General features: G+C 40.9%; 1 protein-coding gene across 1 annotated transcript in view; it reads left to right on the top strand.

Moving 5' to 3' along the window:
* Positions 1-15,329, top strand: part of atg5 (ATG5 autophagy related 5 homolog (S. cerevisiae)) — a 33,479-nt gene extending 18,150 nt beyond the window's left edge. Inside the window, exon 8 of the mRNA XM_056381221.1 lies at positions 13,268-15,329. Within this exon, the coding sequence (XP_056237196.1) occupies positions 13,268-13,404 (137 nt within the window). The 3' untranslated portion in view covers positions 13,405-15,329. The remainder of the gene's footprint in view (positions 1-13,267) is intronic.
* The last annotated feature ends 1,931 nt before the right edge of the window (positions 15,330-17,260 follow it).

The raw sequence follows: 17,260 nt of genomic DNA, 5'->3' as shown, positions 1-17,260 counted from the left end.
CTCGAGAATAAAAAGAAAAAGCCACTTAACACACACAAGCCTCAGTCGTGCCAAACATTACCAGCAGCTGACAGTATAAGAAGCACATTAGCGGTTGTTTGGTTTTTTGGCTGCCTTATCAAGCCTGGGCCCTGTCGTCTTCCAGGAGTGAGAGAAGAAAGAAGCACCTCTCCTCTCAGGTTTATTTTATTTACACAGCCACACGACGCATGTCAGAGATCCACTCTCTCAGATAATACACCCGCTGGGGGGTGCTGGATGAGGGAAAATAGTGGCTATTGCCAGAACAAGTGAACAAAGACGTGGGAGGAGGAGAAGAGATGATGGGGAGAGGAGATAAAGAGTGAGGAGACGTGAGGGAGGAGAAGAGAATGAGAGCAAATTGCAAATGTGATGTGAAGTCAGAGTTGAACAGTGCTGCAGTCTGAACAGGTAGATGGAGAATGTTTAGTTGCTTTAATAATAACTGAGGTCATTTACAGGAATAGGTCCACGTCAAGTCAAAACTAGAACCACAATCATGTCTCATTCATATTCAGAGACAAGCAACAATCAGAGCTTGTGTCCTTCTAAATATAAAACATGTGTTTTAGGGGTTTAAGGATGAGCAGAGGTCTTTGTACTTTTTTGTACTTATTATTTATGTCTAGGTTTTTTTGCTGGATTTTTATTTTCCGTTTCAAATTCTTTTATTTTATTTATTTGTTCTTAAAAAAAAAAACTGTTACCAGAAGCTTTAGGCTTATATTTAGGCTTATACAGCCTTCAACAAAAAAAACAAGTAGAACATCCAACGAATCGATGCACAGTACACATTTTATTCCACAGACTATGATGCTGTGAAAGAATAAACATAGTTGGATCAGTGGGATAAATGATCAGACACAAAGAACAGAACATGAACAAATAGTTTTAGTTATTAAAAAAAACATTATAAATTATGCAAAAATATCCCATATTAATGTGCAGCAGGAAACTACACACTGCCAAATATTGGTGCATTGATTGATAGATTGCTTTATTGGTAATGCATATGTAATAATGCATATATCCTTTTAATGTCTGTATGGGCTGAAGAATTGCTGTATAAGCCCTCAGTGCACTCAGGGCGTACAGTTTAGCTGCTGCTGTGGTGGAGGTGTGGTGAAACAAGAGATGAGGGGGGGGGGAGAGAGAGAGAGAGAGAGAGAGGACGAGCGGCAGTCTAAACAGGCGGTGTCTGCAGAGGAGCAGAGAGGAAGTAGATAAGGAGACAATAGTGTGTTAGGACAGAGGACCCGCAGGAGACTCACCTGCACAGGGGAGACAGAACCATCAGCAACCCCCCCTCCCCTCCCCTCCTCCTCCTCCGTCTGCCTACCTGCCTACCTGTCTGTCCAACATTCACTCTCATTTTGTCGCCATGGTGATGATGACTGTTTTAAGTCTCACATTCACTTTCATGTCATTCATTCGTTCTTTGGGAAAAAAAATCTCAAAGTTCTTCACTGATTGTTTAGATGAATTCTGCTCAGGGTAAAACAGGAAGTGTTAGCTGTGTCCCACAGTATGTTTTATAAACTAAATTTATTTGTGTACTTTTTTGCAGTTGGTATAAGAGAAGTGAAAATTACTGTGTGGCTATATAATATTATTATGATGTTTAATTGTTATATATGCACTGTATATATGCCGAGGGACAACAGATGGAAACTAGCGTTGTGATATATCTGGTGCAATACATTTATCCTACAGTGTCCCTGTTTTAAAATAAAGCAATAAATGAAATTTGGGGTCAGAAAAATCTGATAAGGACATCCCAACTAGAAACATACAGACAGCAGGTAAAGAGATGTGTCCTTCAGGTGTTGGTAGAGAAACACGATTCGACTATTTGCTGAAAAGTTTGAGATATCAGCATAATATGATATGTCGGTGCTGTGTTCACAATTAGTTTTCCCTGTCACCAAGTCGACAAAAAAAGGTTGAAATGATTAAGTGATAACTAATCAATATGACCAAGTACTGGAGGGTTTCTACTTCTGGTTCCAGGTGGATGTAATATCTAGATACTCCAGACTTTAGTGTGTGGCAGACTCACCGGTGCCAGACTGTATCAGCTGTAACTACTATAAATACCAATGCAATGTTCTCTGCTTAATGTGGGAAGGTCGAGGGCAACAGAGTGACGAGAACCTGCTGTTGTAGTGGTGTTTACATGTACAGACTATATTTCATTACAAAGAGGAAATATCTGACTCTCTGGCTCTTTGGATTCTCTTGTCACGGTTGCACATTTGAAACCTTCTAAGTACATCTTTGTCTTTGGCCTCAGGCAGCGTGAAATCCATCGTGCGTAGAGCCGCCAGGTACTAAAAGGTTATTTTGAGGGATTCTTAATTAGATTGTTTTCTGACACTAATCCTCCAGTTTTTATAAATTAATCTAACTTGCATTGTAGTTTTTTCTTTTTTGCTAATTTTACGGTTTGCTGGAAATCTGCGTGTCTGTTAGGTGGAGACAGAGATATCCTTTTCCTGTTTCTTTCTGTTTTCCCCCCGATCTAAGACTATTTTCCTCCTCTTTGATCCTCTATCTCTCTCTCAGGTGTAGTCTTCTACATCTTCCCTGTCTGCCGTAGACGTCTTTCATGTCTTTGACGTTAAGTCTCTGCTTTTCTCTGCTCTCCTCCCTCCCAGTGGAGTCTGCCAGCCTGCCTGGCTGATCAAGGTGAAAGTGGCCCTTTTGTCTCTTTACGTTTGTTTGGTTTCCACCTCTTCCTCGGCTTGTAGATGAGTCGGGTGATAGCCGGGGATTATGGCGGCGTGTTTGGATTAGAGAGACCGGGACGTGTGTTCAGGGACTGGGCGGGGCAGCGGTGGGTGGGGGGTTGGGGGTGGGGGTGCGTTTGCTGGTAGTATTGTTCAAGAGTTCAGACGACTTTTTTTCTTTTCTGTCGGGACCCTAACCTATAACAAAAAGAAAATCTGGGGTGCTCCACTTCTCTGATCTTTCAAACATCAAATAACAAGGTTTTTCAAACAGTCTCTCCCTCTGTTATGTCTGAGAGAGGATTGGTGCTGACCCCTGTGGGACCCAGAAACCAGTCGCAGCAAACAAATGGGGGTGGCTTGAGTTAAGAAGAAAAGGGGATTCCCAAATCATTGTGAAGGAATGACCAAAAAGTCTGTGTTTCCGTGATGCTGATGCCCCCTCCCCCCCAGTGCTGCGGGAAGCAAACCCAAAACAACATGTTGCTGTAAACGTCGGTCAGCACTGACATCTGTTCAATCTTTCCTGTAACTTTTTGAACTAGGTGTGTGATTGAACAAGTTTTATTTTTTTTGGCAAGAATTTGTCTTCGGTTTGCCGCAGATATCACAGCCTGAAGGGTGATTCTGCCCACGCATGACATACGTGTGTTGACAGACAGTTCTCATAAGGAAAGCTTCTTTCTTAACATTTATCGGAGGTGAGCCCATTTATGAAAAAACCCACATTGATTATTGTCTGTGATTAATCAGAGGAAACCCCCCACCCGTCTCAACCACACCCCCTGCCCCACCCCCACCCGTCTCAACCACCCCCCCGCCCCACCCTGACCCCTCCCACCCCTTTTAGCAACAAATCCACACGATGATACTCTGAGCGTCCTACCTCCTTTCCCTCCTCCTCCCACGACGCCCTGCCCCCCCACCACCCCCATCCCCTGCCCCCCCCACCCCCATCACAGTCACATCTGTGGTACAGCCCACTCAGTATTGGCAGACTACCCTCACTGACTGCATCGGGAGCCAATACAGCTTGTGCTCATCAAACGGATCGGCGCACTTCAGAGCCCGAAGGGGGGATGTGTAGGTTTCAGTGGCTGTTTTGATACAGCAGATAGCGGGTCATGGTTCATGTGCGCGGGCGTGTGAGATGTGTACCAGACAGGGGAATTCAGGATGCCTTGTTCTATGACTCGCTCTATTGTTGATTAAAATGTGGTCAGCTGAGATCTTCTGTTTTCTAATTCTGTCCGTACGGTTTTACTGTAAAAAGGCTGCAATGGTTTTGGTGGAATTCGGGGAGAGATCTCAGCTTTTCTTTCTTTCACACTTACAAATGGAACATTTGGAAAAACATGTTGATATCCTCACAGACAGTTATATTATTATCTCGTAGTGTTGGAAATATTAGAAATGGACTTTTACTAATAAAGTCCAAAATCAAGTGTGTCTCAGAGGATTTTATACCTCGGTTCAGAAAACCTACACAAACGATAGTAGGGCTGGTTTAGAGCATGTTGACACTTACTGAAGTGATTCATAATGGTGTTTACCTATTCTTTGATCAAATAGTTAGTTTGAATCAAGAAATCACCAAATTTTGACTGTTTCTTCTTCTTTGACAGCGAGAGCCAAGGCGGGAAACCTTATGTTTTCAGGTTGTCCGTCCGTCCGTCCCGCCAAACGTCCATTTGTCCCATTCTCATGAAGGTGATTTCCCAGGAACAACCTTGAGGGAATTTCTTCAAATTTGTTGCAAATGTTACTTTGGACTAAAGGAACTTTTAAACCGATTAGAAATTTGGTGGGCAAAGGTCAAAAGTCGCGAAACATAAAATGATGAAGTGATGACATTTATATATCCAAATGGTAAAAGGTCAACTTCACCTCACCTCACATTATAAACACTTCTGATCATTATTCAACGCTGTAACTCGGCAACAGAAGGAGAGATTGTGACCATATTTTCTCTAAGGCTGTAATTCTAGTTTATTTTAAGTTGCGTTTAGACAAACGTTAAAATGTGAGAATAAAATGTCAGAACTTTTCCGTGTTTTTTCGAAGGTCAAAGGTTTTGTAGAAAAAACAGTATTTAAAACTCAGTATAATATACAATAAAATTCTTACAATATCCAGCCCTAGATTCAAGATGTGCAGACATGCATTAGGTGTTGACAGAAGTAACAGATTTATTATATGAAGAAACAGAAATTCAATTTAGAAACTGGAATATAAAGCACCTCAATTATAATATCAAGTATGTATTTAATATTATAAGTTTAAGGAAAAGTCTGCTCTCTACCTTTAGCCTGTGGGTTAATTAAAGCATAGTCTGCATTGACATGTGATCTAATCTGTGGAGCATTTGATGTATTTCTATATCTACAGTTGGTTCTGTATCTTGAGGGTGTCGGTTTCCTGTGGGGTTTTTTTTTGTTATTGTGTTCAACACCATTGTGTTGGAAGTTTAAATGTGGATCGTTGGTGGCTACTCAACCAGTAGTAACATTGGAAGACGTGGACGCATTCAGAATGTCGTCACATGCAAAATGTAAGCTACAAATTTATTATAAACCTCCTGGCTCCTCATTAAAAAAAGAAAAAACAGGCCAAATATTTGCTGGTTCTAGCCGCCCAGATGTGAGGATTTGTACATGCAACTTAAAGACGTTACTTTGACCTCTGGGACACTGTAACAGGCATTTTTTTTCATTTTTCATTTTTATAGACGAAATGACTCGTTGATTTATCAAAAAAAAAAGAAGAAAAAAAGCCCCACTCGTCAGTCAGCCAGAATAACCAGTCAGTCAGTCCGACCGACCAGCAGTGTGTGTTTGGCTTTGAGGAGAGCGCTGCATTGTGGTCTTCCTAAATAGTGGTTGGCTTCGCTCGACTGACAGAACATGTCGTCTTGGCCAGCAGTCGTGCACCACTCAACCGCAGGGTGTGTGTATCTGTGTGTATCTGTGTGTGTGTGTGTGTGTGTGTGTGTGTGTGTGTGTGTGTGTGCGTGTGTCAGTGGATGAATAAGTCCAGTTTTATACAGTTACTGTTTTCCAAAGCAAACCAGTTATCAATAATTCACTTGTGGTTGGGAGGAAGTGCGTTGAATCTACTGTTTGTACAGTAAACTTTACTCAACTCTTTCAAGCCACAGGGTTTCTCCGTCTCATGAAATCCTCCTAAACATCTTAAAATATTTTTAACATGTAATAATTTATTTTTTTGTTTTAATGTAAAAGCTTTGGCGAGATTTCTTTTTTCGGCCTTTTTCCCCCAGCAGGTCAAAGGTCACAGGCACCACAGTATTTAGTATAAGGTTTCCCAGACCTTCTGAGTCTGTCAGGGATGCTGGTTGTTCAAAACTAAAGTAATTGATGATCGTGCCTTAATAATTTTATGGAAAGCAAAAGCTGGAACCACAGCGGAAGGATTGGTGGTATGGTGGAAACATTTACTTGAAGCCATTAAAAATGCGTCACTCTGCGTGTAAACGATCAAACTTGTTTGTTCACCTCAAACGTGGTTGTTCCTGCTGTGAATGGTCAACGCTGTCATGCTCTAATGAATCACAGAACTGAACATTAGTCAAATTGGGAAATCACCTTTAATGTTGTTATAACATTCCTCAGTAGCGTCTTGTTTTACATGACACGCGTGCTGACGGCTTGCTGCACCTGTGCGTTTGCGGATTCACAGGAGGAGTTGAACTCTCCGCCCTTATTGTAATGACCCTTGTTTTTCCTGTGAAGTAAGAGGTTACTGTTCTTGTCAAACTGCCGGCTGACGAGGCATTTGCTACTGGGAGGATTTATTTTTTTAATCTTCTTGAGTGTTTGATAGACATCAGTGAGTGAGTGGAACCCGACGTAAACGCCTCAACTTCAGGACTTCCCTCCCTCCCTCACAACTTTAGCTGAGCAACATAATCTGATTAAGATCTAGTCATTAATTACTACATAAGTTTTTATATAACTCCTTTTTCTAGCTCTCCTGTTGCTCATCAGCAACATCCACTGAAACATTTTTCTAAAACCTTACCAGATGTTACTAGAATTACAGAGAATACATTTGGGTTGATGATGAATCCCTAGCTTACCGGGTCGTAACAAAAACGCCTTTCAGTACCTAATTTCTGATCACAGAGTCGTAACATTTTCATAAAACTTCCCACATGACACACGTCTGAATTTAGTGCCGTCAGATTAAAGTAAAGGCCGCGGCAGCACAAGCTTAGAGACTCAATGCACGTCGTGTTCGCCTCATTAAGAGTAATGCATCACTTAATTATTAGTGTATGTACTATATTTATTAATATTGATGATAAAAACCTTTTCAAGAACCAATAAAACATTGTGAATAAGCCAATTTTAGATTCAACTAACAAGAGAATTTAAGAGTGGATTTGCTCACAGTGGTCATTAATTAAAGGAGTAGTCCAGCAGTTTTAGTATTGCATTCATAAAGTCTGGTCAAGGTGTTTTGAAAAGTGCTTCGCAGTACTTGGTTTCTTTTATGAGACTTGTGTAAGACCTCCTCTGCTTGGAAAACACTCATTTCCACACCCTCAGTGTGTAACACAGGCTTAACGTTAAAATTCTTCACTCCAGGACCAGAAGGAAATAACCGTTGCGACATAATTTGACTGTGTAATTAGTGTTTTCTGAGGTTGAGAAGAACTCGTCATGATACGCAAACGCAACATGATGAGTAAAATTTATGGGAAAAGTACAATATGACAATTCTACCAGGTCATTTGTTTAAAAATGCTGATTACACCTTCAAATAAAAGAATTAATTAAAAAAAATCCTTTGAAGACATTTCTGTTGTGTTCTGTTGCCTTCAGGTCACGTCAGAAATGTCAGATTTAAGTGCAGCCCCACCTTCAGCTACCAGCTTACAAAATGGCTCAATGGTAGATTTTTTTTTTTTCTTCAGCTGCCAGTAATACAGTAGTAGAATGTGAGAGGATTGAAAGTTTGAAAGTTCACTCATTAACATTACTGGAAATGGTAATAGCAGCTCCGTTTCCTTCTAAGACAGAAGAAAGAAAAGAACCGCCTCTCTGCCACGTTATTTGTGAAAAAAAAAAAAAAAAGCAAAGGAAAAAAAATAAGAAGATTTTCTTTCTGCTGTCTCAACTTTGTGACTTAACAAGTCTCAGCTGTTCTGATGTCGCGGCTGTTAACAACGTGTTTATTGCAGGAATTCACACTGAGGATGATGACCAAAATACGATAAACCATGCGGCGCAACAGCCGAAACTGACCTTAACCGTGTGGATGTGAGCGTGAGACTGTACATGTGTGTCTGGGTGATGAAGGCGCAGGTGGCTAATGTGATGAGCCACAGTAAAATGTATTTGAGTGGGCTGTGTGTGTGTGTGTGTGTGTGTGTGTGTGTGTGTGTGTGTGTGTGTGTGTGTGTGTGTGTTTGAGAGAGAGCGTGAGTGTTTGGGGGCGTAGCCCTTTGCGAATTTCCCCCATTTCTCATAGTGAGATTGTGACAACACGCCTTCTCCGCCCACCTCTGCCTCGCTGTTGCCAGGCAAGACGGAGGCTAAAGGTTAGTGATGGGTATGAAACACCACCCAGAAATGGACTGTGTGTGTGTGTGTGTGTGTGTGTGTGTGTGTGTGTGTGTGTGTGTGTGTGTGTGAGAACCAGAGAAAGTGTATTCTCACTATTGCTGTTATATAGGCAGGATCACACCTTTTACTTTCTGTGCTTCTGAACTGAACTGAAGATTTTGTAAAGATTTCAATCAGATCACCTCAGTGTTAATCAGCTCATTTGAATTTATCATCTCTTAAACGCTTTAAAGCAGTGTCACACTAATAAATTAAATAAGCAAAAAACTATATAAAAAAAAAAAAAAAACCCAATAAAAGCACAAATAGTAACTGATAAAATAAATTGTAGTTGTAGGTAAATAAAGCGGATTACTGCTAATTATTTTCAGCTTTTACCAGATTTTCCAGGATGATTATTTTTAATGAGGCATATCAGTTTACACATTTTCTTTTAAAACCTTCTTTTAAACCTGAAACCAAGTTTTAAAACCCATTGTAATGGATCAAAATGTTTTTTCCAGGAAAAATAAAACTGCAAAGCACAGTTAAAAGAAAACAAGCTCCTCTGGTGGAGAGAACAACAGCAGATTGTCCTTCAGCCAGATTTTAAAAATGAAACAACCTGTTAAATGTCACAGTAATTGCATTGTTTGTGGTATTTTTATTATTCAAATGGCCTTGGATGTTTTTTTTGTTTCTTACATACTAGAAAATAAATACCAAAAGAATTTAAATACAAAAAAATGGTTGAAATACCAAAAATAAATTAATACCTAAATAATCCACAAATTAAAAAAAAGAAACAATAAAATTAATAATTTCTGCAGTTTTTATTTATTTATTTATTCATTCACTCACTCACTCACTCATTCATTCATTCATTCATTCATTCATTTATTTATTTATTTATTTATTTATTTATTATTTGCACACATAAAACATTACAAATATGTTGTATATAGTTTTTTTTATGGAGAAAATGTGCAGGTGAGGTAAGAAACCCATCTAGGTCTTTTGTTAAACCTCATCTCGACATAAAATATAAAATTACATCATACAAAAATGAGAAAGAAAGAAAGAAAGAAAAAAGACAGGAAGAGAGACAGAGAGAGAAAAAAGAGTTCATTGCAGTATTCAAATGCCCTCTCATTAATTTTAGCACTTTATTAAATCATTTCCTTCTGTCAGGTTACATGTACGGTAATACTCCTGCTCTTCTTACAATTACTCAGTCTTCAGCTGCTCCTCACCTCCGCTGTAGTTGAGAGGAAATCATGTTGCTACCGCCCGAAGTTTAGCTGGTTCCTCTTTTTTTCTTTTTTTTTTTTTTTCGCGCTTGTGGCTCAGTGGTTTTAGTGCAGTAAGACAACGATGCAAATAAGTTGACACATTAAAAACTTCTTACCGCTTCATTTTTAGGTTGTTTCTAAATTTAGCAAAAACATTAGGGAGGTTAAATTGTCAGAATTTTTGTTCTTTTTCCAACCCACCAACAACCAAGAAAGGTTAATCACCCTTTACCAGGCACTGCATGAACAAGAAATAAATAAATACATAAATAAAATTATATTGTCGCTAAATTTCCATTACATTTATTATGTTATAAATCCAGAATATTTTCAGTTTTTGAAAGAATTGGGGTTTCTCCTCCCTTCACCTGCATGGCTTCTACTTTGCTCTTGTGACCTTGAAATTGTCCTGAGCAGCTAAAATCAAACAATTATCATTTATTTTTTAAATTCAGGAGCTGAAATCAGTCTCTTAACCTTCTGCCTGTAATTCTACATCCTGCATTCACCAGCCTTCCTGCATTAATCAATCCTCAGTTAAATGAGCAGGTGTAATATGAACCTTTTCCTTTTTAATTAACTAATTTAGCAGTTAGAATATCACAGATTCTGTTTGGGTTTTTAATCTAGCAGTCACTCTCTGAGGATAATTACTCTGCTGTAGCCAATGCTTCCCAAAATGTAGTTTAAAAAAACAATTATAGTTGGTATATTAGCAATACTTATTACGTTTTTATTCCTGCATCCACCAGCAGAGGCAGCCCATCCGCCCTGAACCTCCTCCACCCACCTCTGGCCTAGATGTGCACATCTGTAAATTTTCATACGGCTTTTGTCGAGCACATTTCTTGCACCGCTTTCCTGACATTAGTTTCGTGCATGTTGCTGTTTGCCAGCCACTCAGCAGGTGTAGGGCGGCGCCACTTCTCAGACCGACAGTTAGCGCTCTGCCTCAACCGTCCTCCTGATATTACGTGGAACCAGAATGTCATCTACAAGGTGGGTGAGTTAGGGTTAACCTGTGTGTGTGTGTGTGTGTGTGTGTGTGTGTGTGTGTGTGTGTGTGTGCGTGTGTGTGTGTGTGTGTGTGTGTTTTTGTGTGTGTATGAGGTCAAGGGTGATAGACAGGAAAAGGCCCGTCACTGTCTGCCTTTCTCACGCACATGCACACATCCTGGTAGTTTGAGAAAGTTGCCATTAATACCTTAAAACTTGAATTGTATTTATACATATTAAAGTATTTAACACATGTATTTCTATTTTTAAATAATTATTTTCAAACTTGAATATAAACTAAAAGCATAAACTCCAATTTCTGTGTCTGAGAAAACAGCTGCATTAACTGTTTTCACATTAATACACTCGTTAAACGCAGTTTCTGTTTTACAGCTGATCAAAACATGTGTCACCTTCCGGTCTGTTCGCTGCAAAACTGCAAAAATATTTATACTGAAACATGAATCAGTTGAGAGGTGAGATTAAATCCCTTTTTTATCTTTAAACAGGTGAGCGTTTTCTAAGCTTTGACTTAGTTTCTAGTGAAACCAGAGTCAAAATGTAAACACACGTCACTTGAGTTTTGTTTGAAAAGATGTGCATCAGACTCAAGTTCAACCACCTGAACTCATCTGCACATTTATTACAAAGAAATACAAAAAACAAAAAAATTGAATTAATCCAGACTAAATTGGCACTATAGATGGATTTATACATTTATACATATTTTTGTATAATTTAAAACTACAAGACTTCAATAGTCAAGTGATGTAAAGCTCAGTAATAGAAAATGAATAGTTTTTGAGCATGAGATACTTCTGTAATTGACTTTAAAGAGCGTGTGGGGGAGCTCTAAATAACAATATATATATAACCAACAATATATAAGCAACTCTTTAAATAAATATGTTGAAATAATACATTTGAAAATATGTGTAACAAATACCATGGTGTCTCCAGACTTGAAAAGTCTTAAAATGTGTAAAGTTCATTCTCTAAAGTCAAAGCCTTGGTCTTCAAAAAGCATTTTTCTTTTCTTCTTTTTTTTTAATGTTCTTTAACCTTTTTTTTTTTTGTTTCCTGTAGTTTGTTTTGTCATGCAAGATTAATCATCCCTTAACAGGCCAACGCTTATTTACTTTTTACTTTTAAATGTTGATTTTTATTAGAGAGCGGTCGTGGAGAGATGACGGGAAACAAGGTTGAGAGAGAAGCTACAAAAGTCCCACGGTGACTGAAAGTGAAGAAGAGGCTGCGATGTGTTGGTTTTTAGGAGTCGAGCTCCAAAATGATGGATCCTACATTTCCCATAATGCAACCTAGTGGTGTCTTTGATTTGACTCATCTCAGCCTGACCGGGTGTGACCCTGTTTGTAACACGGGTTTTATGCTAATTTGTGTAATTTTGCTGAGACTTGGCGAAGCTCCGCAGCCTCAGAGACATTAGAGAAGTCGTCCCGCCCCTCGTGATCAGTAAAATGATTCTCGTGGGAAACTGGCAGCGTGCACCTTTGAAAACATTAAAGCAAGGCCCCTCAGTGCAGCCAGTGTAGTTCCAACGTTCAGTCTCTGTAACCGTCAATAAAACCATATCAGAAAATCTGCTCAGAAAATCACACAGCAACGACAGGCCGAGAGGTTTTTTTTTTTTTGAGAGCGCCGCTGATCACAACGGATGATCTGCGGTCGTGGCCTTTCAGCGGAGGGCGGGCTCAATCACAGGAGGCTATTGGGCCGGACAGACACACACACACACACACACACACACACACACACACACACACACACACACACACACACACACACACGTCTGAAACTATGACCTGTCAGAGCGAAAGTTTACAATTCGAACCCTCTCAACGTCAAACGCTACAGTAATCAACTGTCACTTCACTCTGCTTCATAACTACACACACACACACACACACACACACACACACACACACACACACTTTTACACTCGTACTTTCTCTCTCTCTCTCTCTCTCTCTCACCCTCACCCACCACACCCGTGGTATTACTGTAGTCTCTGATGTGGTCTGCCTCACCTCATGCTACCATCTCTTCTCTCTCCAACATTGTTCCCTCAGTCTTTGTCTTTTTTTAAACTTCTCTTTCTTCTTTTTCTGACTTTGTGTCCTTCACTCTTTTTTCTCCTTCACTTATTTTCCTCTTTTCATGCTTTCTCTTCTTTTTCTTCTTTTATTTCTCTCTGCTGCTTTTTATGAGCTTACTCATTTCCTCCTCTTCACCTTTCGTTTACCAGTCTGAATTTTCTCTTCCTCCCTCCTTTTCATCTCTGTTGTCTTCTCTTTTCTTTTTTCTTATTCTCTTTCTCTTTTGTCCTCCGTCATATCACTCTCTCCCTCCCTCCTTTTCATCTCTGTCCTCTTCTCTACCTCTTCTCTTTTCTTTTTTCTTATTCTCTTTCTCTTTTGTCCTCCGTCATATCACTCTCTCCCTCCCTTCTTTTTCCTCTCTGTGGTCTTTCATTGATTTTTTTTTCTCCTCAATCTATCTTCTCCCTCACTTTCTTTCATTTTTCCACTTCTTCTAATATAAATAAATAAAGAACTGATTAAAAAAACTTCCTACATACTAACTAATGAATCATTATTGATATAACATCATTATTCTCTCTCTCTCTCTCTCCGTGCAGGTGAGCAGAAGCGTTACCAGGTGATGATCCACGGCATCGAGCCGCTGCTGGAGACTCCTCTGCAGTGGCTCAGCGAGCACCTCAGCCACCCCGACAACTTCCTGCACATCTGCATCATCCCCACCCCCACCGACTGAGGTCGCGCCCACCCGACCATCACCATCACCGTGACGACCGACTGACCACAGCTGAGCCACCAGCCAGCTCTCAGATGTCCCAGGAAACGGTAGCTCTTGACGGTGGAAACTCAGAACTAACAGACTCTTCGCTGAGAAGGAGATAAAAGATGAAGAAAGGATGTGAAGGAGGTATTTCACAAACCTCCTTTTCCATCTTGTTTACTTAGATTTCTACTCCTACTTCCACTACTGCTCCTCTTTTCCTCCTGGGAAAACTTGTTTTTAGGACGAAAAGATCTTCTCTTCCTCTTCAGCTCCCACAAGAAGAGGAGATTTCTTTAGGTGAAGAGATGGTTGAATGAGCAGAGGACCTCTAATTTTTCTACTCCGCCGTCTCTTTTCCTCCGCCGACAAAAACATCTCCACGGGAGGAGAAGAGGAGGGTCCCCTCGTTTTCTCCATCCTGGTATTCATCCTTTCTCCCCAGCTCATCCAAGATAAAGACTGTCCTGTCGACAGGGAGAGACACGTTTTGTTTGGGGTTTGGGGGAGAGCGGTGCATCGAGTCCTGCTGAAGCTGCCTTAGTTACTACGGTTATGCATTTTTATTATCATCAGCAGCCTCATCATCATCATCATCATCCACTCTTGAGTTTACATCGGAGCCTGGAGAAATGTTTACCAGGCGACTTTTTCTGTTGCTTAGTTTTGCTTGGATGAACTTTTTTTTTTTTTGGTGAGCTTGAATAAGAAAAGGACGGTGACCGATGACATCTGATCTGACTCCAGTGATCCCAGCACACACACAGGAGCTGGTTTGGACTAAAAGCATCATCACTGAGACAAACTGGCACTGTCCCTGAATTAGCATTAACTTACAGCTTTAACAGCATTTTTACAACGTCTTCATTTCATAGTTGAAATAATCTGGATGGACACATGGTCCTCGGTACTTCACGGGGTTCTGCAGCTATCAAAACCAAATGGATGAAGTGAAACCGACCCGGTGTTTCGAGCTGGAAACGAGGCTGCACTCGTCTGTTTTTAAACATTGTTTTGTCGTTTTACCGTCTCTGCAGAGGACAACATGGAGATATGAGTTTATTGACGGGGTTATATTTGAGCAACATCGAGCTATTTATGAGGCAGAGCGTTTTTGTGCAAGGGGTCGTGGGAAATAACTTCACACGTGTTTCCAATAGCAGGTGTTGATTTCTCTCCATCAATACAACACAGTTAAATTGTTTTACTGTCTGTTTTTGTCACATTTGGCTCCGGCCTCTTTGTCTGCTGCCAAACTTAAACGAGCATCTGGTTTTGTTTGATTTCAGCTTAGATGGAGAGACATCAGGAGCGTTTAGCATGAAGTCTGCAGGCTGACACGTCCTGTCTATTCTTTCTGTGTCAGAAACAAAACGGGAAACAAGCTGATGTGACTTTTGACAGAGCGCTAACTTTTGGCTTTGGTTGAGGGCTGCCCACATCAGATTACTTGGCTGGACCATAATTAATTTTTTAATCAAAGTTTGCGTCTTGTCTTCTTCTTCTTTGTTTTTCTTGTTTTGTTTTGTTTGTTTTTTTACGCATCTGTTCATACTGAAATAAAATGACACTTAAAGCATTCGGCTGACACTGTTATCCAGAGTGACTTAAATAAAAGTGAGCTGATTGAAATAATTCATTGTCAAATAATCTAGTTATTGATCGTGAGGGCAAAAATGACACAGACTTTGTGTAGACGTGTGCATTTCAAGAGCTGTTTGTGGCTCATTTTCACTTCACTGCAATATCAATTCATTTATTTACTGTATTTCTCAGTTGAAATGTGTGTACGTGCCGTCAGCTCAGCCTCAGTCACCTTCACTTTCCAGCAAGGTGAAGGTGAAAATGAAATTGAAATTATCACCTTCCTTACTTATTAAAGCTTGGAGTCATTTAAAGGTTTTTCGGTGACGATAACAATATGTTACCTGAGTTTCAGTAGCGATACCAAAACAAAACTGGTTCTTAACACGAACAGCTGCAGAAGAAAAATTTGCATAAACACAACTTTAAAGGGTCCCGTGTTAGGAAATTTAGTTTTTCTTTTCTCTCAGTTAGCTCGAGCATTGGCAAAAAGTCGTTCAACCAAAAACTGCTCAGAGTGACGTAACCAAGGTAACGTGTACACTATATTTGGAAGGAGATGTTGCTGTCGACATGAGGAACTATTTTAACTACTTTAAATCGGGAAACATTTAGTCCAGGTAAACCAGACGGAGAGTCTTGACTGAGTCAAGTATCGGCAGCTATTGATATTCAGCCGTATTGTATTCAGTCATTCAGCAGATGACATCACTAAAGCTTCAGTGCCGACTGAGAGCGTCTTGTGTGCAGCGGTGGTGGTGATGCCGGACGACGTTCCCTGGAGGAACACGGTGGCATCGAGCCGTCCAGGTAACTGCAGGTCATTCACAGGCGACCTTAGCGTTCTGTGTTTTTCTTATCGTCAACAAACCTCATGAAAAGACCAAAACCAACAGAAACCGTCAGTGAAAGTGTCTGATTGTCTTTTCTGCTGGCAAGCAAAAGAAAAACCCACAAAAAACCCACAAAGTCGGCTTCCCTCCCCTCAGGTGTCTGGCCATCTTTTCACTTTATCCATCTCATAAAGAACATTTCTCTCTCTTTCTCTCTCTCTCTCTCTTTCTCATATGTTTTACTGCTGGCACTCGCCCTCCCTCCCTCTCTTCATCTCTCCTGGTTAATTATCTGTTGGCATTCCACCCGCTGCTAATGAGACCACTAAACTGTCCTGTCAGACAGGCCTCGGGCTGCTCTGTGTGCGTGTGCGTGTGTGTGTGTGTGTGTGTGTGTGTGTGTGTGTGTGTGTGTGTGTGTGTGTGTGTCTGTCTGTCTGTCTGTCTGTCTGTCTGTCTGTCTGTCTGTCTGTCTGTCTGTCTGTCTGTCAGTGCATGTGTACACGGATGCGTGCATGTGTTGATGTGAGAGAGCTTGGTTTCGCGGAATTAAACTGTGTAGTGTTATGTGTGTGATTTGTGTGTACATAATTACAGACATCATTTATAGCCCCCCCCAGGTGTGTGTGTGTGTGTGTGTGTGTGTGTGTGTGTGTGTGTGTGTGTGTGTGTGTGTGTGTGTGTGTGTGTGTGTGTGTGTGGGGATGAAGACACTCATAGGAATTCGGCCTGTCTTTCTCACACACGCTCGTCTCTTGTCCCGCTGCCAGTCTGCTAATTTAAAGCGTCTTATGTGTGCGTTGTGGGAGTGATGTCATACATCATGTCATCACACCAGGCTTCCTCATCGCTGCTGCTGCCGCCACCGCCAAGCATGATGGGATGGCTGTGTTTTTATGGTGTTGAGTCAAGACTCGGGCCTTGGCGTGGGGTATAGTAGTACTTGTTTGTGTGTGTGTGTGTGTTTGTATACACACTGCGGCCCTAGACGCAGTGATGAAGAGTCTGTCTCACTCTATCATCTCGCTGACACACACACTTTTATGGGATTTCCCGAGCTGCCATCCCACACCCCCATACTGTACAACACCCTTGAGGAGGGGGAGAGAGAGAGAGAGAGAGAGGGGGCAAGAGACATGGGAAAAGAAAGAAGGGCAGTGAGGTGTTTGGATGGAATGAAGCGAAGGTAAATTGTTAGCAGGGCTGCGTCTCCACCTCTGGTTGTGGTTGTTTGACCCTGAATCCGAGCGGAAAATTCCCTTTGTTTTATTTATTTTTGACCAGTTTCAAAAAATGCGACCCCACCCTCAGAAAAAAACGCCCAAGACCGAAGAGCTGCATCATCTCAACAGGGTTCGACGCTACTGACCATATCAGACTGTGAATAACCACAATATATAACTTCCTGACCTGGT

This window comes from Seriola aureovittata, chromosome 7, assembly GCF_021018895.1.
Source record: "Seriola aureovittata isolate HTS-2021-v1 ecotype China chromosome 7, ASM2101889v1, whole genome shotgun sequence".
Taxonomy (NCBI): domain Eukaryota; kingdom Metazoa; phylum Chordata; class Actinopteri; order Carangiformes; family Carangidae; genus Seriola; species Seriola aureovittata.
The sequence above is the reverse complement of the archived record's forward strand: the minus strand, read 5'-3'. Positions and strand labels throughout refer to the sequence as shown.